We start from the raw sequence: 16,268 nt of genomic DNA on the forward strand, positions 1-16,268 counted from the left end.
TCATACTTCACTCAGAGCACTTCCCATCTCCCTGATTCCCCAGGGAAAAGCATTTCAGAGTAAGATACCTCTCCAGGTTTTATTCTTCACAACATGATTCTCACTTCAGGCACAAAGTACCTTTGTCAATATTCCAATAGGCTCTGAATGAAAAATCTGCAGTGCTGGCTCTGAAAGTCTTCAAGGTTGTGGGTTTAGGTAAATTCTCTTGTGTGCTTCAGTTTCCTCCAGTCAGTGGATCAGGGCTGTACCAGATGAAAACTGGGCTCTAAAACTTGTGACATTTGTTGGTTTAGGGGTCAATAACATTCAAGGATGTGGCTGTGGACTTCACCCAGGAAGAGTGGTGCCTATTGGACCATTCTCAGAAAGCCCTGCACCTAGAGGTCATGCTGGAGAATGTGCAGAATCTACTCTTTGTGGGTAAGGACCATTTCCTGTATTAATTCTGAATCTGCCATTCAGAGAATGTCTTTATTCTAAGCCAGGTATACAGGATTTTGAACCTTTGACAATGATTAAAAAAGCAGAAGTGCTGATACTTATCAAGGGTTCTCCTTGTTCCTGCTTTTCATTTAAAAAACAAAAAGCTTTCAATTATGTTATGGGAAGGTGGGACTTTCCTTTCTTTCCCCTATAATTGTGTCCCCTCTGTGTTGAATAGCTCAAATGAAAACTTAAGCCATTGTTACAGATTTCTATTCCTGAAGCTAATCTCAGAAATCATCTACTCTAGCCTCTAGTTAGACCTGAATTTTGAGTGCAAATCTTCTGTTTATACCCAGGCAGCTTTTCCTTGAAGATGGGCATTGAAGGGAATCCTCTACATGCCAAGGCAGCCCCTTCCCATTTGTGCTGGGTCTGCTTTTTAGAAAGAAAGGTGTAACCAAGAATGTGGCTTAGCACAAGAAAAACTGGACCTGCCCTGAGGATGTCAAAGGAACCTTAAAATGTGCTTTTCAAGGAGTAGAGTCACAGAATGCACATGAGTAACAGTGAGGTGGCTCTCCTGAGGAAAACAACCCAAAAGTTAGGCAGAAAGGATCTATTTTGAGGGATAAGGGGGGGGGGGGTAACTGAATTTAAAACTGCATGCAGAGGAATGCAGATAATCCACCCCCCAACTACTGCTCTAGGTTCTGAACGGGGGCACAAGCCCAATTTGAGACTCCAGGAACCTTCTGAAACCTACATTATTAGGTCCTTGTATGTCAACCTCTTTGAATGCAAAGGCCAGTCACAAGACTGTAGAGAGGTCCCAAAGTCCCTTTGCCAGTTGAAGCCTATGATAAAGCCTGTAGCCTCAGGGCAAATTAGCTCCCAGTTCTCTCAGTCATGCAATCTACCAGCAGTCTCTAGAGGTGACTAAATTGGCAACTTTGAGAGCTCTCAGCCCATAGGCCATTGTAACACCTTAGAAGAAGTGCAAGTTGCAGGAAACCATAACTACAGCTGAGGGGATCAGCAAGGAAAAACTGAAGTTTAAGAGAATGTGCAAGGCTCATCAAAAAGGTGGCCAACCTTTCGTGACCTTGCCTGGGGTAATGAACATACAGAGTGACGAATGGACGCTATATGAAAAAGCATAACGACCCTTTATTGAGTTCAAACAAAGCAATATATAGGTTAAGACCACAGGAAGATATGATGTTACCGCCCAGCAACAGCAGGAACCAATAATTGGGCAGATTCATAGGAATTCATGACGTTACCTGCCAGGCACAGGGAAGAACCGAGAGGATTCCAAAGAAAGACAGAGAAGCAACTTTCCCACAGACTCACAATTTCTCACAACCCTCATCAGTCCTCTGCTGGCTACTCCAACCTTACAGTTTCTTTCTCACAAACCTTATCAGTGCTCCCTCTGATGCTACTCCAACCTTGAGCACACAGCTGGGCAGGTCGTACACAGTTCAACCCACGACCCTGACTATGCAGCCCAAACAGAGAGAAGAGGAGGCTTAACCCTTACAGTTCTGCCTTTACGGCAATGCCTCGACTACAAGAATGCCCCCTCTACCCTGAGAATTGAGATAGAAGTCAAAGTGGGGAAGAAAAAGTCTGAAAATGAGCAAACAGCAAAAGAAATATCTACTCATAGAAAATGTCTATGGAAGCAAAGAAGAACAAGACTCAGACTGAGGCCGGGATTGGGATACAAAAGCCTCCACATGCAAAACTGCAAATAATAGAAATTGGTCCCAGATACTAGAAGAGTTGAAAAAAGAATTCAAAAATCAAATGAGAGAAGTGGAAGGAAAATGGAGAAAAGAAATGGAAGGAATGCAAAAAGAAAATAGATGCTGAAAAAGCAAAGTTGGTCAAGTGGCAAAAGAAGCAGAAAAATCCAATGAAGACAAGATTTCTAGGAAAAGTAAAATGGACCAAATGCAAACAGAATCAAAAGGACATCTAAGAAAATCATTCTTCAAAAATTAGAATTGAGCATATAGAAGCCAATGATTTATTTATTTTAACTTTAATTAATTAATTTAGAATATTTTTCCACGATTACATAAATCATGTTCTTTTCCTAACCTCCTCCCACGCCCATCCCATACCAATGAGTAATTCCACTGGATTTTACATATGTCATTGGTTAAGACCTAGTTCCATGTTATTAATATTTGCACTAGAGTGATCATTTTAGAGTCTACATCCCCAATAATATCCCCATCGCACCACGTGATCAAGGAGCTTTCTTCTTCTATATTTCTACTCCCTCAGTTTCTCTGGGTGTGTATAGCGTTCTTTCACATAAGTCCCTAAGAACTGACCTGGATCATTGCATTGCTACTAGTAGAGAAGGCAATTATATTAGATTGTGCCACAGTGTATCGGTCTCTGTGTACAATGTTCTCCTGGTACTGCTCCCTTCACTCTGCATCAATTCCTGGAGGTTGTTCCAGTTCTCATGGAATTCCTCCAGTTCATTATTCCTTTTAAGACAATAGAATTCCATCACTAACAGATACCATATTTTTTCATAATTTTTTCCCCCATTTTTCCAGCCATTCCCCAATTGAAGGGCATCCCCTCATTTTCCAATTTTTTGCCACCACAAAGAGTGACGCTATAAATATTTTTGTACAAGTCTTTTTCCTTATTATCTCTTTGAGGTATAAATCTAGCAGTGGTATAGCTGGATCAAAGGGCGAGCTGTCTTTTAACGCCCTTTGGGCTTAGTTCCAAATTGCCTTCCAGAATGGTTGTATCAATTCACAACTCTACCAGCAGTGCATTAATGTCCCAATTTTGCCACATCCCCTCCAACATGTACTACTTTCCTTTGCTGTCATATTAGCCAATCTGATAGGTGAGAGATGGTATCTCAGATATCTTTCAATTTGCATTTCTCTAATTATGACAGAACACTTTTTCATGTGCTTGTTGATAGTTTTGATTTTGTTATCTGAAAATTACCTATTTATAGCCCTTGCCTATCTATCAATAGGGGCACAGAGGCCAATGATTTCTTGAGATATCAAGAAACAATAAAGCAAAATTTAAAAAAATGTAAAATAGAAGAAAATATGAAATATCTGATTGAAAAGCAATTGTCCTGGAAAATAGATCCAATAAAGACAATCAATGATTTCTTAGACTATATTTTTAAAGGTCTAGATATTATATTACAAGAAATTATCAAATAAAACTGTCTTGATTTTCTTTGAATCAGGTGTTAAAAGAGAATTTGAAAGAATCCATGGATAACCTCCTGCAGTAATCCCCAAATGACAACTCCCAGGAATATTAGAGCCAAATTGAAGAAATCACATGCTAAGGAGAAAGTACTGCACTAAGCCAGAAAGAAACAATTCAAATATCATGGAGATCCAATGTTGATTACACAGGATTTAGGAGCTTCTACATGAAAGGGTCTAAGTGTTTGAAATATGATACTGTGGAAGGCAAAAAAAAAGTGTTTACAACCATGAATCATCCACCCATCAAGACTGACTATTCTTCCAAGGAGAAAAATCATTATTTAATAAGAAAGGGAATGATCAAGCATTCCTGATGAAAAGGGCAGAGTAAAATAGAAAAATTGATGTCCCAATACCAAATTCAAGAGAAACATAAAAAGGTAATGAGAAGAAAAAATTTATAGGACTCAATAAAGTCAAATTGTTTCTATTAGTGGAGAAATGATATTTGTAACTCTTACAATTGCTCTCCTTATCACAGTAGTTAGAAGTATACATAGAGGGTGTGGTAGAAAAGTGTTCAGGAAGATATGCAAAAAGGAATATCAAGGGGTGAAAAGAGGATAACACTAAGGTAAAAAGAATACAGAAGTGATATGGGGTAAATTATATCAAATAAAGAGGCATAGGAAGAAAAAATTACAGCGGAGGAGACAATGAAGGTGGTAAAAGGCCATCAGTAAAATATTCTCATTGGGAATAAGAGACTCATTGGGATACAGAATCTCATCTTACTATAGAGCTATAAAAGGAGAATAAGAAAGGTAATGAGGAAGGTGAGTAATATAAGGGAGGTAGAATAGGAGTGATTAAAAGGCCTATTGAGAAATAGGAGAATGAGGAAGGTGGTATGTAAGAATTAAAACTGGTGGTTTTGACTCAATTACCAAGTTATAAAGTAATATTGTGGTAATGGATTTTAAAATATTACAGCTTAAGTCAAAATGACTTTTAGTATCTTTTATTTACAAAAAGGTGGAAAGAGTGAAAGTGGGAAAGTAGATAAAGAGATAGATTGTTAATAAGTCCACTAGCCCTCAGAACTTCTCTGGTGATGTCAAATCTGGTTCAGCACCCCAGCAGGAGACTTCCTGAGATCTCAATCTCCAAGTGGAGTCTTTAGCCAGAAGTCCACCAGCTCAACCTCCTCTATATCCCATGCCACTCACCCAGCAAGCTGACACAGAATCCAGGGAAAGAGTGTCCTCCAAAGCCAAGGCAGTAATCTCTGGAACCAATCACTCCAGATGCCATGAAAAGAATGGTCCTTGGCCTCTGCTGGTCTCTTCTCTTATGTTCCTTTACCACGTCATTTCCTAACTTTCCCCTTCACAGAAATCAGTTGCAGTTCGTCAGCTTGCTTAGTCATACCCTGGGCAGGACAGTTCCCTTTGGAGGTGAGAGTTTTTGACTTGTGAACTCTCTTACTTAAGTGTTCAGTAGGGGTGCTTTGAGTTCTTGATAGATTGAATTAAAGGCTCCTGATGGATGTCATCAAAATAAACAGAGAGATCATTTAATTTTCACAGGTGTTAGGAAAGGAAATAATATAAGGGAAGGGAAATGGGGAGAGTGATTATAAGGGAATCGTGTGGAAAGACAGTGAAAGCAGAAAGTGTAGGATTAAAGGAGGAAAAGAAGGTGAAAGTGAAATCAGAGATGGTAATCACAACTACAAATGTAAATGAGATGAACTCACCCATAAAATGGAAGTAGATAGCAAGAGTGGATTAAAAACATGAATCCTGTGAGATGTTTTTTACAAGAAACATATTTTGCATATAGAAGTAGACATATAGAGAGAAAGGTAAGTGGATTATTTCCATAAAAATATGGAAATCAATTGTTTGTTTGTTTTTTTTAAACCCTTACCTTCTGTCTTAGAGTCAATACTGTGTATTGGCTCCAAGGCAGAAGAATGGTAAGGGCTAGGCAATGGGGGTCAAGTGACTTGCCCAGGGTCACACAGCTAGGAAGTGGCTGAGGCCGGATTTGAACCTAGGACCTCCCGTCTCTAGGCCTGGTTCTCAATCCACTGAGCTACCCAGCTTCCCCCTCAATTGTTTTTTTAAGTATAAAGTATAAAGAAACTAAAGCGCCCAGTCCCTCATGTTGCTTAGTCTACCTGAATTTATCCTTATTCCTCTTTCATTCTTCTCTCAAATCCCACGCCGTATAATACAAATGGAAAGGAAGGGAATAAGAATTTCAAAATACCTGCTCTTTGTCCTCTACTCAGTAAATGAGTTCATAATTATCATTAATTTCACAACATCTGTATGAGTTTGATAGTCTTATTGTCCTCAATTCATAATTGAAGCAAACTGAGGTGAAATAATTTGCCCAGGGGCATTCACATATCATTTCTTTCAGGTTGGATTAAATTTGCTCTGCTGATTCCAGGTTCTGATCTCTTACCCCTTCATTACCTTTAATTTCTAGATGATGGAGGTTGTACTGTGTACCTATCCTTCTATTTAAAGAGTTAATAAAGATGGAATTTTCAGATTGCAAATAGTTTCCATGATCTCTGCCCTCCTGCAAATGTCCCAATAGTGAATACAGCAGAAGCCATTCTGTAGTCCTTATTTGCATGCCTCCTTTACTTTAAGAGGACCATATTTTTATTTTTCTCTCCTGCTTCCTTATTTCTTTCTTATGCCCAGGACTTCCAGTTCCTAGAGAAAATTTTATCTCCTGTTTTCAGCAAGGGAAATCATCACAGCTGCCAGAGCAAAAAGACCTAAGGTACCCCTGCCTAGGTGAGTGAGTTGAAAGCAGGTATATAAGGACTGTTATTCCAAAAAAACTTTTATCTGTTGTGGTGAAAGGAGTGCTAGACTAGGGGACTGACAGACCAACACTGAATCATTCCATTCATTTCCTTAGAGATGAATGATAGACTCAATATAGGGCATAAGACATAATTTATGATAGATTGTAATATAAGATGAATATTTGGTATGTATGCACTAAATAGCATACAGGGTTTGCATCTGTATAGAAAAGAAAACTTCTATTCCACTTTGAAAATTGTTGCATGAGTTAAAAAGAGTGAAATTGTTTCTCTGCTTAGCATACAAAATTTACCAAGGGAGACCATGTGATAGTGCATCCAAAAGACGAGAACAGAATAGCTAGAAGGTTATCTGAGATTCACAAATTTATAAGAATAATGAAGGAGTGACTTTTTAGGAAAGATAGAAAGGGCAATGGAGAAAGATTGTGCAATATGGAGAAAGCATGCTCGTGCACAAGATTTGAGTTGTAGTCTAGCTGCAAGGAAGTTAATTAGGCCATTCCTCCATTCTTTACTTATGCCATGAGTTGCAAAGTGGGAAGAGAAACTTGCCTGTGTCACAGGTCCATTGTTAGGTTTCATTGTAATTGTATGTGAAAGCCTTTTTGTAAAAATCGTCCATTTTGCAGATATGGTAATATGGTCTATCCAAAGACTGCTTGTTTCAGTTTGAAAACTCCCTTTTTGCCTGGGTAAATAGAATAAAAATTAGTTTACTTTCTACCATCAGAGGAAAGAACTTATATTGCTCTGTGTGTGCACCCTTTCCTTCTGTGCTTATATTATTATTTGTTTTCTTCAGAGGAAGAGACTAATTTTGAAATGAAGGAGTTTTATGCAAAGGTGAGCCTTTTTCTGGAAGGTTATGGCCCCCAACACTGCAGGAGTGAGGATCCTTATGGATTCATTTTGAGAGAAATCTGTGACTCTACTATCAAGGTAAATCAAAATCCGAAGAGTGACAGTGAGTTTGATGGAACTGCAGAGAAATTCAGCCAATATTCAGTCCTAACTCAGTATATGAAATTGACCTCAGGAAATGACTACTGTCAGGATAGTAAATTTAGGAAATGCTTTCTTGAAGAAATAGGACTTGTTCAGTCACCTGAGAAACCTGAAATGCCCATGGATCAAGGTAACCTAGGAGGAATGACCTTTGGCTGGAATTCAGACCTCATTAGACATCCAAGAAATGAATATGTCAAGAAAGGTGGTAGACCTATCAGTCAGAAATCTGAGCTTACTGCACATCAGAGAATCCACACTATAGAGAATTATTATGAATGTAAACAGTGTGGAAAGGCTTTTACTAAGCAGAGCTATCTTGCTAAGCATCAGAGAATTCACAGTGGAGAGAAACCTTATGAATGTAAACAGTGTGGAAAGGCTTTCACACAGTGGGGAAATCTTGCTGCACATCAGAGAATCCACAGTGGGGAGAAACCTTATGAATGTAAACAATGTGGAAAGGCTTTCACACAGAGGGGCAATCTTGCCAGACATCAGACAATCCACAGTGGAGAGAAACCTTTTGAATGTAAACTCTGTGGAAAGGCTTTCACAGAGAGTGGCTCTCTTGCTCGACATGAGAGAATTCACACTGTAGAGAAACCTTATGAATGTAAACAGTGTGGAAAGACTTTCACACAGAGGGGCAATCTTGCTATACATCAAAGCATCCACACTGGAGTAAAGCCTTATGAATGCAAACACTGTGGAAAGGCTTTTAGAGCAAGGAAATTTCTTGCTAACCATCAGAGCATCCACAATGGAGAGAAACGTTATAAATGCAAACTGTGTGAAAAGACTTTCTCTAAGAGGAGCAATCTTGCTGCACATCAGAGCATCCACACTGGAGAGAAACCGTATAAATGTAAACAGTGTGGAAAGGCTTTCAGACAAAGGGGCAGTCTTGCTACACATCAGGGAATCCACAGTGGAGAGAAACCTTATCAATGTAAACACTGTGGAAAGGCTTTTACAATTAAGAGCAGTCTTGCTGAACATCAGAGAATTCACAGTGGAGAGAAACCTTATGAATGTAAACAATGTGGAAAGGCTTTCACACATAGATGCTCTCTTGGTAGACATAAGAGAATTCACACTGTTGAGAAACCATATGAATGTAAACACTGTGGAAAGGCTTTTAGAGAGAGGAAATTTCTTGCTAATCATCAGAGTATCCACACTGGAGAGAAACGTCATAGATGCAAACAGTGTGAAAAGACTTTCTCTCAGAGGAGCAATCTTGCTGCACATCAGAGCATCCACACTGGAGAGAAACCTTATGAATGTAAACAGTGTGGAAAAGCTTTCAGACAAAGGGGCAGTCTTGCTACACATCAGGGAATCCACAGTGGAGAGAAACCTTATGAATGTGAACACTGTGGAAAGGCTTTTACAATTAAGAGCAGTCTTGCTGAACATCAGAGAATTCACAGTGGAGAGAAACCTTATGAATGTAAACAATGTGGAAAGGCTTTCACACATAGGTGTTCTTTTGGTAGACATCAGAGAATTCACAGTGGAGAGAAACCTTATGAATGTAAACAATGTGGAAAGGCTTTCACACATAGGAGCCTCCTTACTGCACATCAGGGCATCCACACTGGAGAGAAACATTATAGATGCAAACAGTGTGAAAAGACCTTCTCTCAGAGGAGCAATCTTGTTGCACATCAGAGCATCCACAGTGGAGGGAAACATTATGAATGTAAACACTGTGGAAAGGCTTTTACAATTAAGAGCAGTCTTGCTGAACATCAGAGAATTCACAGTGTAAAGAAACCTTAAGAATGTTAACAGCATGGAAAGACTTTCATAGAGTGGGACCATCTTGCCAGAAATCAGAGCATCCACAATGGAGAAAAACTTTTATTGTATAGAATAAAATCTTGCTTTATTTTCCATCATGCATCAATTAATATCAGTAATCTTTGATTGCAACTGCCTACAGAAAATTAGTGAAAGTTTGGTGCTCTTCAGAAAGGAGATAGTAAATTTCTCCCTATGAAAATAAAGAAATTCCCCTCCCCAGCAGCCTTTTATATATACATGAATATTCACCTTCAATTCCCTCATTAATAATGTGGCCAAAACCTCCCTTTTAAAAATAATTATTATTGATTAAGTGGTTAGATTCTGTTTGTGTGAAGGAAATCATGGAGTGGATTGAATAAAATCAAATTCAACAAAATTAATAAAATAAAGTAAAATAATAAATACATGAAATTAATTGATTTGGTACACCAATTCTGTAATCCATCATTTCAAAACTTATTGCCTTGCATTGATTTCATATGTAACCTAAACACCAAAGTCCAGTTTTGTTGCCTTTTAAAATAAACTTAAAGGAAGTAGTGTCTGCATTTTTTATTAGAGTATTGGAAGTAGTTTGTAGTTCTTTAATTATTTGATTTTGTACAATTCACTGGGGGGGCCTAGGCTCAGTACCACATACCTGCTGCAAAGGCCATAACACTAAACTGGCATCCCACCCCCCAAAGTTGGAGTTTCTTGTCTGCAGCAGCAGCACCCATAGCAGAAGCCCGAAAAAACTAGGGAAGAAAGACTAGGAGTTTTTCAAAATTTAGGGAACAAAAACAGTAGCTTCTGACTAGATAATCAACTACTACTATGAAGCATTGTATAAATTACTAAGTGATTTGGATGAACCAGGATTTCCCAAGGAGCACTGGGTGTCAAGAAAGTTGACAAAGGGGCTATGCGAAGCCTGGACATTGAATTCTTTTACCTGGCCCCACTTTGGCTCTTTTATCTTTAAATTCTAAAAGAACTGAAATCAATTATTGGCAGCAAGGATTCTCGAAAACATTCCAACTCGTGGCTCTGGGCATATCACCTTGATTGTTCAATTTAGTTGAGAATTACCAATAACCTCTCAGTTAAATCTGAAAAAAAAACTGACACCCAGCTTCTTCCCAGCTCGCCTGCCATGAATCTACTCCTTATCTTGATCCAGGCCATCCTGACTCCTTCAGTACCTCCCTCTAACATGCCTTTCTCATCTCCCAGCCCACCATGGATACCATCTCACTGACCCCCCTCATTGGCTAACTTGTCCCCTGCCCATGCTTGCTCTTGCTGTGCCTTGCTCTACCCACCTCTCTTGTCTTGTCCTGCTTTCCCCTCCCCACTGCCCAGTCTCACCATGTCCTCCCCTTGCCCGGCTTTCCCCCTTCCCTCTCCCTCTTCCTCCCCTCCCTATCCCCTCATCCCTTTGGACCTCTCTCAATATGTCTTCTCTACCTTCCCCTACCACACCCTGACATTTTGGTCTGGCTCTCTCCAAATATAGATTAAATTTGCTATGACCCACTAAAATAAGAAAAAGAGTCTAAACTTCAGCCAAAGATGCAATTCTGTTGCAGTCTTTACAAAGCTGTGACAACTGAGAAGTTCAGTTCTTTAAATCACCAGACATTGAGAGATACTTTTGGTCTTTTTTTTCCAGTTTTTTAAATTTTTTCCAGATTACATATTAGTACAGTTTTTCAGTAACCCTGTTCTTCAATGATAATTACCCAATGGGATTGCTTGTCAGCTCCAGAAGGGGTGAAAGATGAGGTGTGGGAAAGATTCTGAATCAGGTATCCATGGAAAAATATTCTGAATAAATTTTTTAAAATAATAAAAATAATCCTATTCTCACATTTTGTGATCTGTTTTCTTCTTCCATCATAGCCTTTTCCCTTCCCCATGACAGAAGGAAGTAGGATAAAAGTTGGATACCTGTAATATACTACATATTTCCATGGTCATCATGTTGTGGAAAAAACATTTCTTACATTGGAGAAAAATTGGTGGATAAAGAAAGTAAAGAATGGCGTGCTTCAATCTGCATTCAGACTTTGTTCCTTCCATAGCAGAGGATGGCACTTTTCATTATGAGTCCCTTGGAATGATCCTGGGTCCTGACATTGCTGATAATAGTTAATTGATGAATAGCTCATCCTCATACATTAATATTCTTCCTGTGTACAACCTTCTAGTTCTGCTCATTTTACTTTCCATCTCTTCATATAAGGCTTTCCAGGTTTTTCTGTGATCATCTTGTTACTCATTTCTGACGGCACAATAGTATTCCATTGCAATCACATATCATAACTTGTTCAGCCATTCCCCAATTGATGGGTTGCCTTCTGTTTCCATTTCTTTGTTCTCATGAAAAGATTTCCTAGAAATATTTTTTGACAAATATGTCTTTTCCCTGATCTTTGATTTCTTTGGGAATCAGACCTACTAGTAGGTATTACTGGTTTGAAGGCTAAATATGTTTGAATAGCTCTTTGGGCAAAGTTCTAAATTGCTCTCCAGAATGGTGGTATCAGTTCACAACTCTACAGGGAATGTATTATTGCCATAAATTTTCCCCATCCTCTCCAACATTTATCATTTTCCTTTTCTGTCATATTAGCCAGTCTGATAAGTGTGAGGTGGTACCTCAGAGTCATTTTGATTTGCATTTTCTAATTAATACTGATTGGGGATGTTTTTCCATATGACTAAAGATAGTTTTAAATTTCTTTAGCTGAAAATTGCCTCCACATATCTTTTGACCATTTGTCAAATGAGAAATGCTTTGTATTGTTTAAAATTGGCTCATTTCTCTCTATCTTTGAGAAATGAAGCCTATGTCAGGAACACATATATTTTTTTCTCAGCCGTTTCCCTTCTAATCGTGGTGGCATTAGTTTTGTTTGTGAAAGGAAAAAAAACCCCTTTTTAATTTAATGTAGTCAAAGTTATTTATTTTATATCATTATATTCTCTATGTCTTCTTTGGACATAAATATTTCCCCTATCCATAGATCTTAAAGGTATGCTATCCTACATCTCTCTCTCATTTGTTAATGGTCTCACCCATTATTTCTAAATCATATGAGCATTTTTACTTTACTTTGGCATACACTGTAAGGTATTGGTAGATGACAAATTTCTGCCATGATGACTTCTAACTTCCCCAGCAATTTTAGTTAGATCATGAATTCTTTTTCCAAAAGCTTAGGTTCAGGGCTTTATCAAACCCTAGGTTTCTATGGTCATTTACTCCTATATCTTGAGTGTCAAATTTATTCTATCGTTCCTCTATTTCTTAGCCAATACTAGATTGTTTTGTCGGTTGCTGTTTTATAAGCCAATCAGAGGCCCAGTATAGTTACCTCATGGTCCTCAATTTTTTTTTCATTAATTCTCTTAAAAGATATTTATTTTTTCTAGCTCTGTGAAATAATTTTTGAGTAGCTTGATTCGTATAGCACTAAATAAGTAAATTAATTTAGGTAGAATTGTCTTTTTTATTATATTAACTCAGCCTATCCATGAGCAATTAATGCCTAACAATGATTGTCAAACTCTTTTATGTTGTCGCAATGTGTCAATGAGCCAAAAGAATGCATCTTTCCCTTTCAGCAGAAACCTAAGTGTTCACACTTTTTCAGGGGATCATTCAGCATGAATACCTTCTTTCAGGAATACAGCTTCATCTCTAATTTTCATCCACAGAAGGGGTAATGAGAGAAATTCTTCCATTTTCTAATAATGCATTTGTGAAACTTTCAGTTTACAGTAGCTCATCAGACATTTTCTGAATCACAGTATGATGGGAAAAGATCAGAGCAGTCCTTTTTTGTACAAAGTTCAAAGTTCCCATTTTTGTTTTTCAGCAGTTATCTTGATGGTGCCAGCCTTAATTGGAGAAGGGGAGGTTTGTCTGAAAACAAATGCTCAGGAAAGGATAAAATTCAATTATGACAGTCCACTATTTGATGAGGGTGGTTGGGGAGATGTTTTATTTCTTCCATCACACTTGTCCCTAATGGAACTCATTTATTGTTTAGGCCTACTGACTCAGATCAAGGAGATTTCCTAAAGTTCACCCCCATCACCCTTTCTTCCCACTACTTGGAAGAGCTCCATGCTTTTAAAGGCAGCTAGTCTGTACAGTGAGAAAAACACTGGATTTTGAGTCAGGGTGTTATGAATTCCAATATGACACTATCAGCATGACCTTGGGGAAGTCATATAACCTCTGTCTGCCTCAGTACCTCATGTGTAAAATAGAAATTGTTATAGCTGCTATTATCTCCATGAGCTGCTGGGAAGAGTGAATCAAATCCTATTTTTAATATGCTTTGCCAACCTTAACATACTATATAAATGCTATTGGAGATGCTGTTATTATAGAATTACTGTAAGTCACTCTGTCAGGGGACATTATCAAAATTTAATGTGAAATCATTTTAGCCCCAATACCCTAGGGCTAACCCTAACCCTAGGGACTCCTGCACAAATACTTCTTCACCTTGAAAAATGCCTGTGCTTTACTTTTGTGAATCCAAATCCCTTCAATTATTAGTGCTCTCTTCTGGAGCTGGAGTCTTCACCAAGATGGGCAACAATTTCTGAGGATAAGCTTTACACTGTACTTTCCCTGATGAGAGTGCATAGAGTTATGTGTCAGCCTACACCTCCATCTTAGTATGTGGACTAAACATAGGAAAAACAACCATGATGGGCTCCTAGTTTAACCAAACTACATTGAGGGTCATATATATCTTAATGATAATCTGGTCCATTGTCCTCTTTTTAAAGTGAAGGAATTTAAGTTTTAGATAATCTAAAAGTCTTACTCCAAGGCATACAAATAAGACTGAAGAAATAAGATTCAAATCCAAGTCATCTCATCCCATCTGTGATTACTAATCTTAGTTCGAGACTGATGTGATCTTAATTACTTCAATTCCTTTCAAACTGTAAAATGAAGCCTTTTTACTATTAAGAGGGTTCCCTGTTGAGTTGCCAGGTGTTGAGCTTTTAGCACATTTGACTGATAGTTTGGAGGAAGAGTATGGACAGGTAAAAATTAAAATTTCAATCTCAATAATAAAATATATTTTAGGTGGTTTATTAGCATCATTAGAAATCAAGGAATAAAGAGGACACAAAATAAAGACCATGTACCCATGGCTGATCAGCCCATTTAAAATCCCTGCACTTAGCTTACCACCACCACCATGCTTGCTGCATGCCAAAGAGAGGGCAGGATCCTCCAAGTCCCTGCCTTATATCCCCCTCTCTACATGAAGTACATAATGACAGGAAGTCAGTGGGCTCCCAGGAAATGTAGTTCTTTTTTCAGGTAACAGATTTTCAATTCTTGAAGGAAAAAAAAAATCCTCTTTTTTTAAAGATAGCCTAGATAAATTTTAAGCCATGTTTCTCCTGCCAAGGATTTTTGCCTGCCCCACCCACCCACCCTCTCTTAGGAGTTGCTGCCTTTTTCTTTCCCTACTTTTTGCCTGTTCTCCCTCCATACAGGTCTGGCTGTTTTCAGTTTGAGAATTTTTGCCTGTCTGCTTGACCTACCCAGCTGCCCCCAAGATATTTTCAATTCTTTAGAAAGTTTGAAAAAAATTAAAAATGAACACTAAGACTCTACAAAAAAGCTTTACCATCAGCCGACCTCTCAGTCATCATATTGAGCCATGAATCAAAACACGACATTGGACAGAAGGCGGATTTAGCTTCAAAGTAACGTAATCAGACATCAATGTTTGTTGTATATTTGTATTCTGTATCCTGGTAAGAGAATGCCTGTCCTGGATTGAACCTATTTCATACAGATGGCCCTGTGGGTAAAGAAATTAAAGCAGTTCATGACTTCAAAGACTTCTGTGGAATCACAGCTCAAGTCTGTGTCTTCTTCTGGGAAAGCTGAAGGCCCTGAAGAAGGAGCCGGGCTCCCTAGGAATGGCGGGTGACTCCCTGGCCTGAGGAGATCCAGGAAACAAGCTCAGCCCATCCAGGGGCCCTTTGAGCCTGGGAAGATTCATGCCAACTCTGGGTTCCCCGAGGATTGTGACCCAGAGAGGATCCTGTGACCTCAGGAGTTTGAAAGCTCTGGAGGATTCAGTCCATTTTCTTCTCTTAATCTTGTGCTGAACTCAGAACGTTGGATCAAAGGTTCCAACCCCCTGATCAAACCCCACTTCCCGTTTGCTGCCCTCCTCTGTACCTTCCAGCCTTGTAATGACTTTGCTAAGGGTTGGTCAGACACCCAGGAAACACCTGCAGCATGTCTGGGGGATCTTGGCTCCAGGTGGGCTGGGTGCCACCTGCAGCTTCCACTGATCACAACTAATGTTTGGATCTTCAGCTCAGAGCGATGGCCCAGAGACATCTGATCCCCACAACATGGATGAACTGCACGATCCCACTAGGCAGGGCAGAGCCAGGGGTCACTCGGGTCAGATGGCCTCCTTGTCCCTGACTGGCCTTCAGGAACCAGAGGTGCTCTTTGATGCCACCTTCCTGCCAAGCTCCTGCCTCACTTGCTCCCCAGCTCCCACCAGGGCCTGCTCTCCTCCCTGGGGCAGCTCTCCTCAGCCAGCCCAGCCCTCTCCCCTGGTGCCCCTCTGCCCATCCTGGTGCCAGCCCCTGCCAGGCTCTTTCCTCCTGGGGCTGGGGAATCCCAATGCTGTCTGTCACCCCCCCCCCCATTCCCCAGCTCCTACCACTGAGGCCCTCCTGTGGCCAGAGGAAAAGGGCTGTCAGCAGGGAATGTAGGGGAGAAGCTCAGGGCCTGCCCTGGAGGCTGCCTTTGCTGTGAGGACAGAACACAGTGCTAGATGTCCTCAGCAGTGCCTGCCCTTCCCCCCAGCCCTCCCCCACTGAATACATTTCATTGGTTTCCAGGGATTTAATTACTAAATGCCAAAAATGGATTACTAAAGTCAGAA

General features: G+C 39.6%; 1 protein-coding gene across 3 annotated transcripts in view; it reads left to right on the forward strand.

Annotated features, from left to right (window-relative positions):
* Nucleotides 1–13,031, forward strand: part of LOC103101002 (zinc finger protein 420-like) — a 35,549-nt gene extending 22,518 nt beyond the window's left edge. For all 3 annotated transcript variants that reach the window (XM_056820455.1, XM_056820454.1, XM_056820453.1), the window contains exons 3-5: nt 297–423; nt 6,374–6,469; nt 7,310–13,031. In XM_056820455.1, coding sequence (XP_056676433.1) covers nt 297–423; nt 6,374–6,469; nt 7,310–9,300 — 2,214 coding nt within the window. In that variant the 3' untranslated portion in view covers nt 9,301–13,031. The remainder of the gene's footprint in view (nt 1–296; nt 424–6,373; nt 6,470–7,309) is intronic.
* Nucleotides 13,032–16,268: the final 3,237 nt, after the last annotated feature.

This window comes from Monodelphis domestica, chromosome 3, assembly GCF_027887165.1.
Source record: "Monodelphis domestica isolate mMonDom1 chromosome 3, mMonDom1.pri, whole genome shotgun sequence".
NCBI classification, from domain to species: Eukaryota; Metazoa; Chordata; class Mammalia; order Didelphimorphia; family Didelphidae; genus Monodelphis; species Monodelphis domestica.